At 38.8% G+C, this 22,386-nt stretch overlaps 1 protein-coding gene and 1 pseudogene across 1 annotated transcript; both read left to right on the plus strand.

Moving 5' to 3' along the window:
* The first annotated feature begins 10,103 nt into the window (after positions 1-10,103).
* Positions 10,104-11,309, plus strand: LOC140983941 (uncharacterized). Its single transcript, XM_073451095.1, has 2 exons — positions 10,104-10,303; positions 10,496-11,309. Exons 1-2 carry the CDS (start codon positions 10,104-10,106, stop codon positions 11,307-11,309), a joined length of 1,014 nt encoding a protein of 337 aa, XP_073307196.1.
* Positions 11,310-18,514: 7,205 nt separating this feature from the next.
* On the plus strand, positions 18,515-20,340 carry LOC140983942 (uncharacterized; annotated as a pseudogene).
* Positions 20,341-22,386: the final 2,046 nt, after the last annotated feature.

Here is a 22,386-nt window from a genome sequence, read left to right on the forward strand (position 1 = left end):
ATGTAATCATCATAATTCATAATTTGAAAACGGTAACGGTGGAAGACCTTGTATGCAGAGTATTTGTCCAAAAAAAGACAATCGCTGAGGGAAAATTCCAAATTCTTGTGGTGGATGAGACGTGGATGAGACTGATTTACCCATCCACAATACCATGCCTTCGATTGTTTGTATATGATGGTCATTTGTGCTTACGGTGCCTGGATTTCTGCTCTATGAGGTCAATGTTAAGACATCTAAAATATTATAATCTGAATTCCCCAATAGTGTTGCAACGCTTCCCTCGTTACCAGAGGAGATTTGGAAAATAATTTGTGACGTTTTGATGAAGGAAAAATACGCTGAACTTGCAGCCGTTTATTTCGGGAACATCAATTTGAACCCCCTGCTGTTGGTAATTGATTTCATCGAACTTGTAATCTCAGTTCTTCTTTTCGTTTGCTCAGAAGCAAAATTTGCATTAACATTGCAATCTCAGCTATTCTATTAGCTTGTTCTGCGATCTCGAATAGTTTTCGAAACCCTAAAATCTGACCTGTTCTGGCTATTAAGATGACCTTCAGGGATTCTCTGAACAGTGAGCCCAAATTCATATGGGCTATCGAGAGTGGGGCAAGCCTATCTCCTAGGGTATAACTTCTCGAAACTAAATTGGTTTTTAAAGATTTTTAGTTTCTGTTGATGAAAAGATTTCTCATCTGAAATTCACGCTATTTTTCAAGGTTCCGTCTACTATTCCAAGTTATATCTGTGTTACGTAAGTGATGTAATCATCATAATTCCTAATTTGAAAACAGTGATGGTGGAAGACCCTGTAGGCAAAGTATTTGTCCAAGAAAAAACAATCGCTGATGGAAAATTCCAAATTCATGAGGTTGATGAGACTGATTCACCCATCCACAACAATGTGCCTTCGATTGTTTGTATATGGTGGTCACCAGTGCTTACCGTGCCTGGATTTATGCTCCAGGAGGTCATTGTTAAGACCTCTCAAATAATATCATATGAATTCCCCAACAGTGTTGCAACGCTTCCCTTGTTTGGCAGAGGAGATTTGGAAAATACTGTGTGACGTTGTGAAGAAGGACAAATACGTTGAACTTGCAGGGCGTTTATTTCGTGAATATCAATTTGAACCCCCTGCTGCTGGAAATTGATTTTGTCGAACTTGTAATCTCAGCTCTCCTTTTTCGCTTGTTCAGAAGCAAAATTTGCATTTATCTTGCAATCAATTCTCATTTTCGCTTTATTTTACGATCTCGGATAATTATCTAAACCCTAAACCCTGACAGGCTCTGGTCATTAAGAAGACCTCCGTGATTCTCTGAATAATGGGCCCGAATTCATCTGGGCTATCGAGAGTGGGCCTAGCCTACCCCCTAGGGTATCACTTCTCGACAATAAACTGGTTTTTAAAAATTTTTCAGTTTCTGATGATGAAAAGATTTCTCATCTGAAATTCACGCTATCTTTTAAGGTTCAATCTACTATTCCAAGTTATATCTGTGTTACGTGAGTGATGTAATCATCATAATTCCTAATTTGAAAATGGTGACGGTTGAAGACCCTGTAGGAAGAGTATTTGTCCAAGAAAAGACAATCGCTGAGGGAAAATTACAAATTCCTGTGGTTGATGAGACTGATCCACCCATCGAAAAGACTGTGCCTTCGATTGTTCGGATATGGTGGTTACCAGTGCTTACCGTGCCTGCATTTCTGCTCCAGGAGGTCACTTTTATGACCTTTTAATAATATCATATGAATTCCCCAACAGTGTTGCAACGCTTCCCTCGTTGCCAGAAGATATTTGGAAAATACTGTGTGATGTTGTGACGAAGGAAAAATATGGTAGGCCGTTTATTTCGGGAATATAAATTTGAACCCCCTGTTGCTGGTAATTGATTTTGTCGAACTTGTAATCTAAGCTGGTAATTGATTTTCGGGAATATCAATTTGAACCCCCTGTTGCTGGTAATTGATTTTCGGGAATATCAATTTGAACCCACTGCTGGGAATATCAATTTGAACCCCATGTTGCTGGTAATATGGTAGGCCGTTTATTTCGGAAAAACTATGGTAGGCCGTTTATTTCAGGAAAAATATGTTGAACTTGCAGGTAATTTATTTCAGGAATATCAATTTGAACCCCCTATTGATGGTAATTGATTTTGTTGAACTTGTAATCTCAACTCTCTTTTTCTCTTGTTCAGAAGCAAAATTTGCATTTACCTTGCAATCTCAGCTCTCATTTTCGCTTGTTCTGTGATCTCGGACAGTTATCTAAACCCTAAACCCTGACGGGCTTTGGACATTAAGATGACCTTCCGAGATTCTCTGAATATTGAGTCTGAATTCATCTGGGCTATCGAGACTGGGCCGAGTCTGTCCCCTAAAATATCACTTCTCGACAATAAGTTGGTTTTCAAAGATTTTTCAGTTTCTGTTGATGAAAAAATTTCTCATTTGAAATTCACGCTATATTTTAAGGTTCTATCGACTATGCCATGTTACATCTGCGTTACATGAGTGACGTAATCAACATAATTCCTAATTTGAAAACAGTGATGGTGGAAGACCCTGTAGGCAGAGTATTTGTCAGAGAAAAGACCATCGCTGAGGGAAAATTCAAAATTCATGTGGTGGATGAGACTGATTCACCTATCCACAACATTGTGCCTTCGATTGTTCGTATATGGTGGTCACTGGTGCTTACGGTTCTTGGATTTTTGCTCCAGCAAGTCACTGTTGAGAACTCTCAAATAATTTCATCTGAATTCCCCAACAGTGTCGCAACGTTTCCTTTGTTGCCAGAGGAGATTTGGAAAATAATGTGTGATGTTGTGAAGAAGGATAAATAAGTTCAACTTGTAGGCCGTTTATTTCGTGAATATCAATTTGAACCCCCCTGCTGCTGGTAATTGATTTTGTCGAACTTGCAATCTCAGCTTTCCTTTTCATTTGTTCATAAGCAAAATTTGCATTTACCCTGCAATCTCAGATCTCATTTTCGCTTGTTCTGTAGTCTCGAACAGTTCTCTAAACCCTAATCCTTGACAGGCTCTGGCCATTAAGATGACCTTCCGGTATTCCCTGAATATTGGGCCTGAATTAATCAGGGCTATCGAGAGTGGGTCGAGCATATCCCCTAGGGTATCACTTCTCGACAATAAGTTGGTTTTAAAAGATTTTTCTGTCTCTATTGATGAAAATATTTCTCATCTAAAATTCATGCTATCTTTAAAGGTTCTGTCCATTATGCCAAGTTATATCTGTGTTACGTGATTGATGTAATCATCATAATTCCTAATTTGAAAATGGTGACAGTGGAAGACCCTGCAGGCAAAGTATTTGTCAAAGAAAAGACAATCGTTGAGGGAAAATTACAAATTCCTGAGGTTGATGAGACTGATTCACCCATCCACAAGACTATGCCTTCGATTGTTCGTATATGGTAGTCACCGGTGTTTACCATGCCTGCATTTCTGCTCGAGGAGGTCACTTTTTTGACCTCTTAATAATATCATATGAATTCCCCAACTGTGTTGCAACGCTTCCCTCGTTGCCAGAAGAGATTTGGAAAATAATGTGTGATGTTGTGACGAAGGAAAAATATGCTAAACTTGTAGGCAGTTTATTTCGGGAATATCAATTTGAACCCCCTGTTGCTGGTAATTGATTTTGTCGAACTTGTAATCTCAGCTGTCCTTTTCGTTTGTTCAGAAGCAAAATTTGTATTTACCTTGCAATCTCAGCTCTCATTTTCGCTTGTTCTATGATATCAGACAGTTCTCTAAACCCTAAACCCTGACGGGCTCTGGACATTAAGATGATCTTCCGAGATTCTCCGAATATTGGGCCCGAATTCAACTGGGCTATCGAGACTGGGCCGAGCATGTCCCCTAAAATATCACTTCTCGACAATAAGTTGGTTTTTAAAGATTTTCAGTTTCTGTTTATGAAAAGATTTCTCATATGAAATTCACGATATCTTGTAAGGTTCCGTCAACTATGCCATGTTACATCTGCGTTACATGAGTGACATGATCAACATAATTCCTAATTTGAAAACGGTGATGGTGGAAGACCCTGTAGGCAGAGTTTTTGTCCAAGAAAAGACCATCGCTGAGGTAAAATTCAAAATTCCTGTGGTGGATAAGACTGATTTGCCTATCCACAACAATGTGCCTTCGATTGTTCGTCTATGGTGGTCACTGGTGCTTACGGTGCTTGGATTTTTGCTCCAGCAAGTCACTGTTGAGAACTCCAAAATAATATCATATGAATTCCCCAACAGTGTCGCAATGTTTCCTTTGTTGCCAGAGAAGATTTGGAAAATACTATGTGATGTTGTGAAGAAGGATAAATAAGTTCAACTTGCAGGCCGTTTATTTCGTGAACATCAATTTGAATCCCATGCTGCTGGTAATTGATTTTGTCGAACTTGCAATCTCAGCTCTCCTTTTCGTTTGTTCAGAAGCAAAATTTTTATTTACCCTGCAATCTCAGCTCTCATTTTCGCTTGTTCTGTAGTCTCGGACAGTTCTCTAAACCCTAATCTCTGACAGGCTCTGACCATTAAGATGACCTTCCGATATTCCCTGAATATTGGGCCTGAATTCATCAGGGCTATCGAGAGTGGGTCGAGCCTATACCCTAAAAGATTTTTCAGTTTCTGTTGGTGAAAATATTTCTCATCTAAAATTCACGTTATCTTTAAAGGTTCTGTCTACTATGCCAAGTTATATCTGTGTTACGTGAGTGATGTAATCATCATAATTCCTAATTTGAAAACGGTGACGGTGGAAGACCTTGTAGGCAGAGTATTTGTCCAAGAAAAGACAATCGCTGAGGGAAAATTACAAATTCCTGTGGTTGATGAGACTGATTCACTCATCCACAAGACTGTGTCTTTGATTGTTCGTATATGGTGGTCACCGGCGCTTACCGTGCCTGGATTTCTAATCCAGGAGATCACTGTTATGACCTCTTAATAATATCATATGAATTTCCCAACAGTGATGCAACGCTTCCCTCGTTGCCAGAAGAGATTTGGAAAATACTGTGTGATGTTGTGACGAAGGAAAAATATACTAAACTTGCAGGCCGTTTATTTCGTGAATATCAATTTGAACCCCCTGCTGCTGGTAATTGATTTTGTCGAACTTGAAATTTCTGCTCTCCTTTTCGTTTATTCAAAAGCAAAATTTGCATTTACCCTGCAATCTCAGCTCTCATTTTCGTTTGTTCTGCAGTCTCGGACAGTTCTCTAAACCCTAATCCCTGACAGGCTCTGACCATTAAGATGACCTTCCGATATTCCCTGAATATTGGGCCTGAATTCATCAGGGCTATCGAGAGTGGGTCGAGCCTATACCCTAAAAGATTTTTCAGTTTCTGTTGATGAAAAGATTTCTCATCTAAATTCACGTTATCTTTAAAGGTTCTGTCTACTATGCCAAGTTATATCTGTGTTACGTGATTGATGTAATCATCATAATTCCTAATTTGAAAACGGTGACGGTTGAAGACCTTGTAGGCAGAGTATTTGTCCAAGAAAAGACAATCGCTGAGGGAAAATTACAAATTCCTGTTGTTGATGAGACTGATTCACTCATCCACAAGACTGTGTCTTTGATTGTTCGTATATGGTGGTCACCGACGCTTACCGTGCCTGGATTTCTAATCCAGGAGATCACTGTTATGACCTCTTAATAATATCATATGAATTTCCCAACAGTGATGCAACGCTTCCCTCGTTGCCAGAAGAGATTTGGAAAATACTGTGTGATGTTGTGACTAAGGAAAATATACTAAACTTGCAGGCCGTTTATTTCGTGAATATCAATTTGAACCCCTGCTGCTGGTAATTGATTTTGTCGAACTTGAAATTTCTGCTCTCCTTTTCGTTTATTCAAAAGCAAAATTTGCATTTACCCTGCAATCTCAGCTCTCATTTTCGCTTGTTCTGCAGTCTCGGATAGTTCTCTAAACCCTAATCCCTGACAGGCTCTTGCCATTAAGATGGCCTTCCGATATTCCCTGAATATTGGGCCCGAATTCATATGGACTAACGATAGTGGGTTGAGCCTATCCCCTAGGGTATCACTTCTCGACAATAAGTTGGTTTCAAAAGATTTTTCAGTTTCTGTTGATAAAAAGATTTCTCATCTAAAATTCACGCTATCTTTAAAGGTTCTGTCCGCTATGCCAAGTTATATCTGTGTTACGTGAGTGATGTAATCATCATAATTCCTAATTTGAAAACGGTGACGGTGGAAGACCCTGAAGGCAGAGTATTTGTCCAAGAAAAGATAGTCGCTGAGGGAAAATTACAAATTCCTGTGGTTGATGAGACTGATTCACCCATCCACAACATTGTGCCTTTGATTGTTTGTATATGGTGGTCTCCGGTGCTTACCGTGCCTGGATTTCTACTCCATGAGATCACCGTTATGACCTCCCATATAATATCATCTGAATTCACCAACAGTGTCGCAAGGCTTACCTCGTTGCAAGAGGAGATTTGGAAAATACTCTGTGATGTTGTGATGAAGGAAAAATATGATAAACTTGCAGGTGTCGAACTTGTAATCTAAGATCTCTTTTTCGCTTGTTGAGAAGCAAAATTTGCATTTACCTTGCAACTTTAGCTCTCCTTTTTGCTTGTTCTGCGATCACGGATAGTTCTCCAAACCCTAAATGTGAGAACCCGAATTTCCGGCAGCTAGCATTTTTTTGCAGTAGCTAGCAATATTCAGTAGCAATGGAAAATTCCATCAGAAGCTAACAATTTCAGTAGCAGCCAATATTTCAGAAAATGTTATTTTCCAGCAAACAAAATTCCAACAGATAGAATCCAGCAGCAGAAGAAGTTCAGTAGCGAGATTTCAGCAGATAAGCTACTGATTCAGATTAGAACTTGTAACTGAAGCATTTAAAACGGAATAAAGATTGTTAATGGCGCATCATGACAGATTATGGCCATTAATAGAGAGTCCAACAGTCAGAATTTGGCCTATAAATATCACCCTCAAGTCTCTGAAATGGGTTACACAAACCTTGAAATTATCACTTGAAATTAGAGCTAAGAGATTGCATTTTTTGAAGCTGTAGAAACCAGTAGCGACATCAGCAGATTACAGAATTCAACCAAAATTTCTAGCAAATTACAGTAAGTGGGCTTATGTATAAATATCTTGAAATCAGTTTGATAATTCCGGTTTTAAAGTACAGTTTCTGAATGTTTGATTTCTGATATATGATATATGATTTTGAAGCACTGAAACTCCATAGTGAACTAATGGTAGGAATATATATTCTGAACATTTCTGAATTCTGATTCTGATTCTGGCCTCACCCCTTAGAGGAGAGAACATATAGGGGATTGATATCAGTTTAGCCATGAAATTCACTAACGTGCTCAGTGTTTACTAATTCTGATTTCTGTCTGAATATTGTGATTTCTGAATTCTGATTCCTGTTCTGGAAACAAGAGTTTTCTGTATATTATTGTATTTCTGTTTTTGTAAAAATGGTGTTTGAAAACTGGGAGTTATTCCCGCCCCTGCTTACTGAGTGACAACCATATCACTCACCCACCAAACCCATCTCAGATAAGAACGAGGAAGAAAAGCTAGAAGAAGAAGAGCAGATTCAATTCTAGGGCTGGTGAAGGAGACTGTTGTTATCAGTTCTAATTTATGTGTAGTCCGCTGCATTTGTTAAGACGATGTTATATTTGGTTTTACATTTCCGCTGTAAAATATTATTATTTGAGTTGTATCAGACAATGAATATTCAGTATTGTGAATAAAAAACTGGTTTCTGAAAATTCTGTACTTCTGAGGCTCGTTGTTTTCGAATGTAAATTTGAGAGCAACGCCGGTGTCAACCAACCCCCGTTCTGGGGCGTGACATTGAAGTGGTATCAGAGCAGAACCAGGTTTCATAATATGGGGAGGAAGAACTAGAAATAATAAATTCTGATAGACTTCTGAAAATAAGTTATGATAAACTACTGTAATAGACTACTGAAAATAAGCTACTGTAATAGACTACTGAAATGATAGACTAACTATGTACAGATAGGAAAATCAGTAAGGAAAACAAATCAGAATACAGTAGAGCTCTGAGTGTTTCAGCAGCATGTCTGAAATGAGTAGAAAAAAAAAATCAGTAGACCCAAAACCAGTAGCCGAAACCAGAACCAGTAGGTGGAAATCGGTAGATCTGTATGCAGAAGACTGGGTCAATAGACATGGAATGCAGCAGACTGGTTCTAACAGTGTTGGAAAGCAGCAGACTGATTGCAGTAGCATCAGAAATGCAGTAGATAGTAAATTCCAGCAAGCGCATGCAGTAGACCTCGCAAAGTGGCATGGAAGTTGAGGTGTTTTTCGCGCAAACTTCAAACGGCCATAACTTTTGATCAAGGAGGAATTTTTACTATTAAAAGTATGTGTTGGAAAGCTCTCGACGAGAAGAATCTAACCTAGAACCATTTTTATCATTCTAGCACCGTGACGAACCCCAAATTCTTTCGTTTAGATGGTGATATCGTCCTTTCCATAAAATTTTCCAATTTTTCGAAACTTTGAGGAATTTTCATTTCCAAACCGCTTAGTAATTTTCTACCAAATTTGGTACCATTCATGTTCTTGATGTGAAGGATTTTTAGTAAATTTTTCACGTCATTCTGAGACCGAAGAATTTTGAGCTATTTCTTCTGTTAATTGTATAGGCAGTACTGAATCTGTTCATTCCAGTATTTGTCTATAACTCGACCTATATTCTTGATATCACTTCTGAACCTTTACTCTTATGTTTTGGATGTAGGATATGACTGGTCAGAGTAGATACATTAAGAGCTTAGAGAAGAAGATAGAGAAGCTCAAGTGGCATAACTATTGCTTAGAGCTGGACAAGGATGAATTACAGCGTAGAGAAGAACACTTAAGACATGATGTTCAACGTTATGCTCATCATCTGCATGAGACAGAAGAGAGGAATAGGAAAGCTCAAGAAGAGTTTGAAACCTCTCAAGAGACCGTTGCAGAGTTCATCGAGTTACTTGATAACTTGATTGAGAAGATCCAAGTGCTCAAGGATCAAAATCACCAACTTGTGCACCAGCATAACCAGTATAGTGAGCAGACTAATGCTCAGATTCATGAGTTGCAGAGCACGGTTGAAGTACTTAGTGACCAGAATGCAGTTCTGCATGGTCATATTGAACATCTACAAGCAGTAATAGACAACCAAGATGAACCTGGAGAGGATCCAGAAGAAGAAGAAGAAGTAGAAGAGGATCCTATTGATTTGGATTTGGGAGAAGTGATAGATTAGACCATCAGTAGTAGTTTTGTAATACCACTTGTTCCATTTGCATTTCTGTTTTCATTTTCGAAGTTCTATTGTAATTGCACTTTCTTGGGAAATCAATAAAAGTTCTTTCTATTCATTGGTTTCATATTTAACTTTTGAGCAATTACTCAATCATTGTGCTTCCTTTGTTTAGTCTACATTCTGCCAAAACCTTAGAACTTCCATATGTGTAGGAAATGGACGGAAGACCAGTAAGAAATAATCGTAACCCTCGTTATGGAAATCGCAACAACAACAGCGATGACGAAGATGCACAACAACAACCACCACCAGCAGTTGGCCTCAGCCAAGTGGATTTGATGGCTATAGCCACTATTGTGGCAACCACGTTACAAGAGTTTGTCTACCCTAATGTTAATCAGCCGCCGCCACCACTTCCAGCTCAGAATGGGACGAATCAGCACTATGAGGCTCTCCGAAGAGCAAGAGTCCCAAACTTCGATGGAAGCTCCGATCCTGAGGTCGGACAAAATTGGATGAAGGAGGTGGAGAATCATCTTCGACTCCTTGAGGTTCCACAAGAGATCAAGGTAGATGTGATTACACCTTTTCGTGTGGATAGAGCAGCCAAATGGTGGGAAGGAGTCTCACCAGCTATGTTAGGGACAGGACCTATCACCTGGCAAAGGTTCCGATAGGCATTTCTGAGACAGTACTTTCCGACAGCAATTCGAGTGCAGAAGCTGTCAGAATTTGAAAGCTTGGTTCAAGAACCAAACATGACAGTGGTGGAGTATTCATCCAAGTTCCATTCATTGGGAACTTACTCCCCAACCATCATGGGAGACGAGGCCGTGAAGATACATCGCTTCAAGAAGGGATTGAACAGCCGTATTCAATCTGCCCTTGCAGTTATCGAGCCCAATAGTTTTGATGAATTGATGGGAGCCGCCATCAGGGCTGAGAATGACATTAAAAGGTGTGAAGGTGAGAACAAACTCAAACGTCCTCAGTCAAGCCAGTAACAACCGGGCCAACAATTCAAGAAGCCTAGATTTTCAAGTAACCAATTCACCAGTTCTCCATCTAAAGGAACCACTCCTTCTCAATCAAGCAAAGAGTGAGTCAAGTGCCAAACTTGTGGATTCACTCACACTGGTGAATGCCGTAGGAATTCTGGAGCTTGTTTCCGTTGTGGAAAGATGGACCATCGCATTGCTCAATGCCCTCTTCCAGATCCAAGGAATGGTCCAGCAGGTGGAACAACACCAAACAAGCCTAAAGAGAACAAACCAAATGCTCGAGTCTATGCTATCACTCAAGAAGAGGCTGACAACTCCAATGATGTCGTAGCTGGTACCATTTTAATCAATAATATACCTGCTTATGTGTTATTTGATTGTGGTGCTACGCATTCATTCATGTCTAAGAGATTTGCCAAGAAGTTAAGAGCTAAGCCTGATAACTTAGAAAAACCATATAGAGTAGCAACTCCTGCAAATCGAATTTCAGAAACTCGCACTCTATATCGGGATATTGGTGTTCTCATAGATAATCAGAGTTTCAAGGCAAACCTGATTCGATTAAACATGGTGGAATTCGATGTAATTCTTGGGATGGATTGGTTAGCCAATAATCATGCTTTAGTAAATTGTCATGGAAAGACAGTAACCATCCAAGTTCCACACCAAGAGAAAATTTTATTTCATGGCAAGACCAAAGAACGAAAGACTCTTCTTCCTGCTTCTCAAACTTGGAAAGCCATGAAAAGTGGAGAAGAAGTTTACCTAGCCATGTTAAGCAAGGTAAAACAAGAAACTGCACTTGCTCTAGAAGAGATTCCGGTAGTACAAGAGTTTCCGGATGTCTTTCCTGAAGAACTCCTGGGCACAATCCCCGATCGTGGAGTGGAGTTTGAGATCAACTTGATTCCTGGGGCTGCACCGATCTCAAAAGCACCATATAGAATGGCCCAGCGGAATTAAAAGAACTCAAAGAGCAACTTCAAGAATTGTTGGATAAGAAGCAAATCCGACCAAGCGCATCCCCGTGTGGAGCTCCTGTCCTGTTCGTAAAGAAGAAGGACGGAAGCATGAGATTATGTATCGATTACAGAGAACTGAATAAGATCACAATCAAGAATAAGTACCCACTTCCAAGAATAGATGATCTGTTTGACCAACTCAAAGTAGCTACAGTCTTTTCCAAGCTCGACTTAAGGTCAAGCTATTACCAACTGAATGTCAAAGCAGAAGATATTCCTAAACAGCCTTCAGGACGAGATACGACCATTACGAATTTACGGTAATGCCGTTTGGACTGACGAATGCCCCCGCAGCATTCATGGACCTCATGAATAGAGTCTTCAAACCTTACCTTGATAGGTTTGTGGTTGTATTCATAGACGACATCCTTGTGTATTCACAAAGTAAGGAAGATCATGAGGAACATCTTCGCCTCACCCTCCAGACGCTTAAAGAAAAGGAGCTGTTCACCAAGTTCAAGAAATTCGAATTCTGGTTAGAGAGCGTCACATTCTTGGGACACATAATATCAGTAGTAGGAGTATCTGTGGACCCTAAAAAAGTTGAAGCAATCTCAGATTGGCCTAGACCAAAGAATGTGACAGAAATTCGAAGCTTCTTGAGATTAGCAGGCTATTATCGAAAATTTGTTGAGGGATTCTCTTCAATAGCCATACCCCTCACCAAGCTCACACAGAAGAACTCTAAATTTCAATGGAGTGAAAAATGTGAGCAAAGGTTCGAGACTTTGAAGAAGAAGCTTACCTCCACTCCGGTGTTGGTATTGCCAACTGACGCCAAAGACTTCACCATCTGCAGTGATGCATATAAAGGAGGCTTAGGATGTGTACTCATGCAAGAGGAAAGGGTGATTGCATACGCGTCAAGGCAGTTGAAGCCGTATGAACAGAATTACCAAACACATGACCTCGAACTAGCTGCAGTGGTGTTCGCGCTAAAAATTTGGAGACATTATCTTTATGGAGCCAAGTGCGAGATTTTTACTGATCAACAAAGTCTCAAATATTTGTTCACTCAAAAAGAACTAAATATGAGACAAAGACGGTGGATTGAACTCATGAAGGATTACGACTTGACGATAAACTACCACCCAGGCAAAGCCAACAAGGTAGCAGATGCTTTAAGTAGAAAAGATATGAGTAAGGTGATCCTAGCATCACTTTCAGCACAACCATGTCTTCAAGAGACAATCAAGATAAGTCAAGATAGAGATTCCGTTTTGGTGAAATTGAAAGAGCAATCCAAAGAAGGGAAATCACCAGATTTCGAGACGGATAACAAAGAAATCTTGTGGATGAAAGGACGATTGTGCGTACCAGACATCGATAACATTCGACAAGAAGTAATGTTCGAAGCACATAAGTCAAAATTTTCAGTCCATCCTGGCAGTACCAAGATGTACAGAGATTTGAAGAAAAATTTTTGGTGGAGTGGAATGAAGAAAGACGTGGCAATGTTTGTTTCTAAGTGTCACGTGTGCCAGCAAGTCAAGGCAGAACACCAGAGACCTGGTGGACTTCTTCAACCATTAGAAATCCCGGAATGGAAATGAGAACATATTTCCATGGATTTTGTAGTTGGTTTACCAAAGTCGAGACAAGGTCATGACGGAATATGGGTAATCGTAGATAGACTCACAAAATCTGCACATTTCTTTCCTGTCCTCATGAACTATAATTTAGACAAGCTAGACACCTTGTACATGAATGAGATCATGCGATTACATGGAGTACCAGCTAGCATACTATCAGACAGAGATCTTAGATTCACATCTCGATTTTGGAAGAGCTTTCAACAAGCTATGGGGACTAAGGTTACGCTTAGTACGGCTTATCATCCTCAAACCGACGGCCAAACAGAGAGGACAATTCAAACTCTTGAGAATATGTTGAGAGCTTGTGCTCTGGACTTCAATGGTAATTGGAGCGAACATCTGCCCTTAATCAAGTTCGCATACAATAATAATTACCACAGCAGCATTGGAATGGCACCATACGAAGCTCTATATAGACGAAAATGTCGATCACCACTATATTGGGATGAAGTAGGGGAAAAAGCCATCGTTGGACCCGAACTGATCCAAGAAACAGTGGATAAAATTGCTATGATGGCGACTAAAAGCTGCACGAGATCGACAGAAAAGCTGGGCTGACCTGAAAAGGAGACCGGTGGAATTTGAAGTTGGAGAAAAGGCGTATGTGAAAGTGTCACCCATGAAGGGTGTAGTCCGATTCAATAAGGCTGGGAAACTGAATCCCAGATACGTCGGACCATTTAAAATTCTTGAGAAAGTGGGAACACTTGCTTATAGATTAGCACTCCCACCCGACATGTCAAGAATTCACAATGTATTCCACGTCTCGCAGCTGAGGAGATATATTTCTGATCCAAATCATATTCTGGAAGCTGGACCCCTGTTGGTTGAGGGAAATTTAAATGAAGAGCTGAAATATGAAGAAATCCTGATTCGAGTTGTGGATGACAAGGACCAAGTGCTGAGACGACGAACTATTCCATATGTCAAAGTGCAATGGTCCAATCACACCGAAAGAGAAGCTACTTGGGAGTCGGAAGAAAAGATGCGAGCACAATACCCTTATCTCTTTGAGAATTATGTATAGCCAAGTTTCGAGGACGAAACTTCTCATAAGGAAGGAGGGATGTGAGAACCCGAATTTCCGGCAGCTAGCATTTTTTTTTGCAGTAGCTAGCAATATTCAGTAGCAATGGAAAATTCCAGCAGAAGCTAACAATTTCAGTAGCAGCCAATATTTCAGAAGATGTTATTTTCCAGCAAACAAAATTCCAGCAGATAGAATCCAGCAGCAGAAGAAGTTCAATAGCGAGATTTCAGCAGATAAGCTACTGATTCATATTAAAACTTGTAACTGAAGCATTTAAAATGGAATAAAGATTGTTAATGTCGCATCATGACAGATTATGGCCATTAATAGAGAGTCCAACAGTCAGAATTTGGCCTATAAATATCACCCTCAAGTCTCTGAAATGGGTTACACAAACCTTGAAATTAGAGCTAAGAGAGTGCATTTTTTGAAGGTGTAGAAACCAGTAGCGACATCAGCAGATTACAGAATTCAACCACAATTTCTAGCAAATTACAGTAAGTGGGCTTATGTATAAATATCTTGAAATCATTTTGATAATTCCGGTTTTAAAGTACAGTTTCTGAATGTTTGATTTCTGAAATATGATATATGATTTTGAAGCACTGAAACTCCCTAGTGAACTAATGGCAGGAATATATATTCTGAACATTTCTGAATTCTGATTTTGATTCTGGCCTCACCCCTTAGAGGAGAGAACATATAGGGGACTGATATCAGTTTAGCCATGAAATTCACTAACGTGCTCAGTGCTTACTAATTCTGATTTCTGTCTGAATACTGTGATTTCTGAATTCTGATTCCTATTCTGGAAACAAGAGTTTTCTGTATATTATTGTATTTCTGTTTCTGTAAAAATGGTATTTGAAAACTGGGAGTTATTCTCGCCCCTGCTTACTGAGTGACAACCATATCACTCACCCACCAAACCCATCTCAGATAAGAACGAGGAAGAAAAGCTAGAAGAAGAAGAGCAGATTCAATTCTGGGACTGGTGAAGGAGACCGTTGTTATCAGTTCTAATTTATGTGTAGTCCGCTGTATTTGTTAAGACGATGTTATATTTGGTTTTACATTTCCGCTGTAAAACATTATTATTTGAGTTGTATCAGACAATGAATATTCAGTATTGTGAATAAAAGACTGGTTTCTGAAAATTATGTACTTCTGAGGCTCGTTGTTTTCGAATGTAAATTTGAGAGCAACCCCGGTGTCAACCAAACCCCGTTCTGGGGCGTGACACTAAACCTTGACGGGTTCTGGTCATTAAGATGACCTTTCGAGATTCTTTGAATATTGGGCCCGAATTCATATGGGCTATCGAGAGTAGGCCGAGCATATCTCCTAGGGTATCACTTCTTGACAATAAGTTGATTTTTACATTTCTGCTGATGAAAAGATTTCTCATCTGAAATTCACGCTATCTTTTAAGGTTTCGTCCAATATGCCAAGTTATATCTGCGTTACGTGAGTGATGTAATCAACATAATTCCTAATTTGAAAACGATGACCGTGGTAAACCTAGTAGGCAAAATATTTGTCCAAGAAAAGAGAATCGCTGAGGAAAAATTCCAAATTCCTCAAATGGATGAGACTGATTCCCCCATCCACAGCATTGTGCCTTCGATTGTTCGTATATGGTGGTCACCGGTGCTTACGATGCCTGGATTTCTGCTCCATGAGGTCAATGTTAAGACCTCCCAAATAATATCATCTGAATTCCCCAACAGTGTTGCAATACTTCCCCCGTAGCCAGAGGAGATTTGGAAAATACTAGGTGATGTTGTGACGAAGGAAAAAAACGCGGAACTTGCAGGCCGTTTATTTCGAGAATATCAATTTGAACCCCTGCTGCTGGCAATTGATTTTATCGAACTTGTAATCTCATGTCTCTTTTTCGCTTCTTCAGAAGCAAAATTTGCATTTACCATGCAATCTCAGCTCTCTTTTTCGCTTATTCTGTGGTGTCGGACAGTTCTCTAAACCCTAAACCCTGACGAGCTCTTACCATTAATATGACCTTCCGGGATTCCCTGAATATTGGGCCCGAATTCATCTGGACTAACGAGAGTGGGTTGAGCTTATCCCCTAAGGTATCAGTTCTCGACAATAAGTTGTTTTTAAAAAATTTTTCAGTTTCTGGTGATGAAAAGATTTCTCATCTAAAATTCACGCTATCTTTAAAGGTTCTGTCCACTATGCCAAGTTATATCTGTCTTACGTGAGTGATGTAATCATCATAATTCCTAATTTTAAAACGGTGACGGTGGAAGACCCTGAAGGCAAAGTATTTGTCCAAGAAAAAACAATTGCTGAGGCAAAATTACAAATTCCTGTGGTTGATGAGACTGATGCACCCATCCACAACACTGTGCCTTCGATTGCTCGTATATGGTGGTCACCGGTGCTTAAAGTGCCTGGATTTCTACTCCAGGAGATCACTGTTATGACCTCCCAAATAATATCATCTGAATTCCCCAACAGTGTTGCAACACTTCCGTCGTTGCCAGAAGAGATTTCGAAAATACTCTGTGATGTTGTGACGAAGGAAAAATATGCTAAACTTGCAGGCCGTTTATTTCGGGAATATCAATTTGAACCCCCTGCTGCCGGTAATTGATTTTGTCGAACTTGTAATCTCAGCTCTCCTTTTTGCTTGTTCAGAAGAAAAATTAGCATTTACCTAGCAATCTCAGCTCTCATTTTCGCTTGTTCTGCGATCTCGGACAGTTCTCTGAACCCTAAACCCTGACGGGCTCTGGACATTAAGATGACATCTGGAATTCTCTAAATATTTGGCCCGTATTCATCTGGAATGTCGAGAGTGGGCCGAGCCTATCCCCTAGTGTATCACTTCTCGACAATAAGTTGGTTTTTAAAGATTTTTCAGTTTCTATTGATGAAAAGATTTCTCATCTAAATTCACGCTATCTTTAAAAGTTATGTCTACTATGCCAAGTAATATTTGTGTTACGTGAGTGATGAAATCAACATAATTCATAATTTGAAAACGACGACGGTGAAAGACCCTGTAAGCAGATTATTTGTCCAAGAAAAGAGAACCGCAGAGGAAATATTACAAATTCTTGTGGTGGATGAGACTGATTCACCCATCCACAACATTGTGCCTTCGATTGTTCGTTTATGGTGGTCACCGGTGCTTACCGTGCCTGGATTTTTCCTCCAAGAGATCACTGTTATGACCTCCCAATAATATCATCTGAATTCCCCAACAGTGTTGCAACGCTTCCGTTGTTGTCAGAAGAGATTTGAAAAATACTGTGTGCTGTTGTGAAGAAGGTCAAATACGTTGAACTTGCAGGCCGTTTATTTCGGGAATATAAATTTGAATCCCATGATGCTGGTAATTGATTTTGTCGAACTTGTAATCTCATCTTTCCTTTTCGCTTGTTCAGAAGCAAAATTTGAATTTACCTTGCAAGCTCAACTCTCCTTTCCATGTTCTACGATCTCGGACAGTTTCTAAATCCTAAACCCTGACGAGCTCTGGACATTAAGATGACCTTTGGGATTCTCTAAATATTGGGCCCGAATTCATTTGGACTGTCGAGAGTGGGCCGAGCATATCCCCTAGGGTATCACTTCTCGACAGTAAATCAGTTTTTAAAGATTTCTCAGTTTCTGTGGATGAAAAGATTTCTCATATGAAATTCATGATATCTTTTAATGTTTTGTCTACTATGCCAAGTTATATCTGCGTTACATGAGTGATGTAATCAACGTAATTCTTAATTTGAAAATGATGACGGTGAAAGACCTTGTAGGCAGAGTATTTGTCCAAGAAAAGAGAACCGCAGAGGAAAATTTCCAAATTCCTATGGTGGATGAGACTGATTCACCCATCCACAACAATGTGCCTTCGATTGTTCGTATATGGTGGTCACCGGTGCTTATCATGCCTGGATTTTTCCTCCAGGAAATCACTGTTATGACCTCTCAATAATATCATATGAATTCCCCAACAGTGTTGCAACGCTTCCGTCATTGCCAGAAGAGAATTGAAAAATACTACGTGATGTTGTGAAGAAGGTGAAATACGTTGAACTTTTAGGCCGTTTATTTCGGGAATATCAATTTGAACCCCCTGCTGCTGGTAATTGATTTTGTCGAACTTGTAATCTCAGCTTTTCTTTTCGCTTGTTCAGAGGCAAAATTTGCATTTACCTTGCAATCTTAGCTCTCTTTTCGTGTTCTGCGATCTCGGACAGTTCTCTAAACCCTAAGCCCTGACGGGATCTTACCATTAAGATGATCTTCCAGGATTCTCTAAATATTTGGCCCAAATTCATCTGGGTTATCGAGAGTGGGCCGAACCTGTCCCATAGGATATCACTTCTCGACAATAAGTTGTTTTTTTAAAGATTTTTAAGTTTCTGTTGATGAAAATATTTCTCATATGAAATTCATGCTATCTTTAGAGGTTCTATCCACTATGCCAAGTTATATCTGCGTCACGTGAGTGATGTAATCAACATAATTCCTAATTTGAAAACGGTGACGATGGAAGACCTATTAGACAAAGTATTTGTCCAAGAAAAGAGAACCGCTGAGAGAAAATTCCAAATTTCTGTGGTGGATAAGACTGATTCACCCATCCACAACACTGTGCCTTCGATAATTCGTATATGGTGGTCACTGGTGCATACGATAACTAGATTTCTGCTCCAAGAGGTCACTGTTAAGACTTTCCAAATAATATCATCTGAATTCCCCAACAATGTTGCAACGTTTCCTCTTTTATATAAGAAAACCTCAAAGTGGCATCCTGCAGGTGATTTAAAATCTGGCGAAAAAATTGCTTTATTATGCATAAACTTGTGGCCTCCGTGCATGTACTACCATCATCAGATGAAGCTGCGCAATTCCTGACTAAAACAAAGATGAAGCTAGATGAATCCGGTTTCCACTTAAGTAAAGGTGGAGATATATGCTTTCTCATCCAGTCAATATTGGATTTACAGAATGAAAATAGAATGGTTACAGATTCAACGCAATTAAGTTTATTCATAAAGCTAGCAACTCCTGGTGGCCAAACATGATAAGCAGATAACATTGGAACCCCAGCAAATGGGAGAACGGCGGTCGGAATTTGCACAGAAACGAAGCAGGTTCGAAGAATAAGTGCGGCGAAATGCTTGGAGACCGAACAACAAATGCACAACCATTTGGCATATGAGATTTTGTCAAAAACAGAGATGATTAGCTCCGGTGGAAGACGATGGAAATGGTTTTCTGCTGCAAAGATTTGGGACTCCATCATTTTCCTTCAAGGTTCAGAAGAGTGGAATAAAACTTTTATAGTCGTATGTTGTTACTTTTCTGATGGATTGTGATCTTTCATTGATTTGGTTTTATCCTTTTACCTTGTTTTGATCGATATTTAGATGTTTACGTGTGATCACTCAAACAAATTAAGCAATTTACAATATTGGTACTATTTATAAATTTTCTTTCACAGAATTACATCTATATATTTAGCATAAGATATTACATCAACTATATGTGACAGAAATATGTATTATTATAAAAATATACTTATTTATTTAACAATAAACTACTAAATATTTGTTCGCTAATATACATGTTGTGTATCAGCAGCCGGCCAGTTAAAGATTGCAAAACATATTCACTTTAAATCTCGTTTTTTAGGTAAATTTCATGCAACCTCCTTTTCAAAAATAGTTGGTTATCCTCTGTCAAAAAATAAAAACATGCATAATCCTTGTGTTATATTAAAAAAAAAAAAGCTGAATTAACATCAATTTCATTCACGATTCTCCTTTTCTGCACTCTAATTATAACGACCTCAATATTTAGTGTTGAAAGGGGGGTCAATATCATGCAAGCCTAGTGGCAAGATCAAGGGCAAGAATCACCCAAAACACGGATGCAACACGGAGAACGATTCCCAGTGCTGTGAAGAAGGCAAACACTATGATGTCTACAAATGCTCGCCCCCCATTTCAACCCATACTAAAGCCGTTTTAACGATCAACGGCTTTGGCCCGGGGACAGATGGTGGAGGGAGGTCTGAGTGCGACAACAACTACCACTCGGACGACATACCGATAGTCGCTCTCTCCATAGGTTGGTTCAATAAGATGAGGAGGTACTTCAAGAACATCATCATCCACGGTAATGGGAGGAGTGTGAAGGCTATGGTGATTGACAAGTGTGATTCCATGAAGGGTTGCGATCACGATCACGATTATCAACCTCCGTGCGCGAATAACATTGTTGATGCTTCCAGGGCTGTGTGGATTGCTTTGGGGGTGCCTAAATAGGATTGGGGTGAGATGGAAATTCACTGGTCTGATCGCTCTTGAAAATAAGGGTAAAGGTTTTTAAAATGGGAAGAAGTGATTCTGATCGATGCAGCATTGTGTCACAACTCAGTGATCTTGCTACTTTGAATTTGTGAGTTGAAAATAATGGTTTGGATTTTATAGTTTGATAATTCATCTCTGTGTTGAATCTCTGCATGGATCATCAAAATTTTATGAATGAAATCAGATATATAATATAATTATTGTAAGAAGGCTTGATGACCAAATTTCAAAGCATTAATGACCAAATTATCAAGCTATCTTATACGAGAAAAGATCATTTTGTAATTAGCATTTGTATTACTACTATTTTACAAATTGATAAGAATTCAATAAGTAATTATCATATGATTAGTTGATAATAACCAAGATGGAAACAATTTTCATATTCAATAAGTATTTTTGATAATTATCATGTCGGAAACAATTATCATATTCAATAAGTATTGTAAGCGGGACAAATTAATTCATTTTAAAGAGGAAAGATTAAATATTGCATTAACTTTCTGTCCAAAAAATTTTCAATGATTATATACATATAATGAACAATTGCCTAGTGATTTTCACATCTTAGTGATCTGGTCCTAAAGCTGGTGTCATGCCCCGAGATCGGAGTTAGTCGACACCGGCGTTGTTTCAAAATCACACAATTTATAAACAACAAGCCTCGTAGTAATAAAAATAACCAGTCTATTTCATAATTAAATAATCGTCTTTACAATACGATTAAAACGAAACGCGAAAGCAAAAACATGATAATATAACTAAAAGACAGAATAACAAGACTGGTCTTGGAGTGATTTGTCTTCATCACCATCTCCAAAATTATTCTTGTTTTTCTTCCTCAAACAAATGTGTATATCATTCGAAGACAAATAGCATGTTCAAATCATATCATATTATGTCAATTCAAACAAATGGCACTAATAATCATCTTATTTTACATAGTTAACTGATCAGTTCCCTAAGTTATATCCTCTAAGGGGGCGATGTTATAGTATCGGTTATTATATCCCACTGCATCAGGGCCATATCAAATCAAAGCAAACATCGAAATTTCCCGACCATTTAAAATATGAATCATAATAGTGCCTTCAAAAATATTTTCCTCAAACATGCTTTCAAATATCATTTAACAAATCAAAGGAATAACATATGTCGATCGAATTTCAAAACATACATACTTCTTTTTGTACAAACATGGACACACTTATGAAGAACAAGCATATCATTTTATATATAGCAAATAGTACACTTATTAAATGCAAATGCACATAAAAGTATAGCAAAAACCCACTTACCTGAGAAATTGTTCTGAAAATCTTGAAATGAACAATTTGAAATTTGACACCAAAAACCAGTCACCTTGAAAAATGTTTGCACCTTATTGAACCGTTGGATCGATCTGAAATTTGTATATGTTGTTCAAAACACGTGTAAGTGTATTCTGAACGGTGGAGAAACGATGAGAAATTTTTTTGAATTTGGGCAGAATTTTGGTACTCGAAAATTGATAGCAACTTGGAGTAGCTAGTTTTATGGTGTTATTTCTCTAGCATTTGTCCACTATTTATAGGGTGGTAAATTACCCCACCACATGCCTTGATCCCATGTTTGTTCATCCACTAAGCCACAACTCCATGAACCCATGTCCCTTAAGACATGATCTCATGATTATTCATCCACTAAGCCACATTTTATGCCACTAAACCATGTTGATTTTCTAGGTCTTCACAGCTGGCATATTATATTTAAAGTTTTTTCTTGTTTCTTTTGTGATTCTTAATTCATGTAACGTGGATTTCATATGTGATTTTTGTTGATCTTTTTTTTATTATTTTTTGCTTATCTCCAAAATATATTAATTTTTCACGTGAATGGACATCAGATATAATATTTGTTTTGGAAAATAGTCAAAATGATCCTTCTAGTTTGTTTATTTTGTGTTTTGGTCTTGTAATTATTTACATCTAGGTTCCAATAATTAATTAGTTAGCTTATGATCTTTTGTCTTTTTTTGGCAAAGTACTGCTAAAATGATATCGG

This window comes from Primulina huaijiensis, chromosome 9 (genome assembly GCF_012295235.1).
Source record: "Primulina huaijiensis isolate GDHJ02 chromosome 9, ASM1229523v2, whole genome shotgun sequence".
Lineage (NCBI taxonomy): Eukaryota > Viridiplantae > Streptophyta > Magnoliopsida > Lamiales > Gesneriaceae > Primulina > Primulina huaijiensis.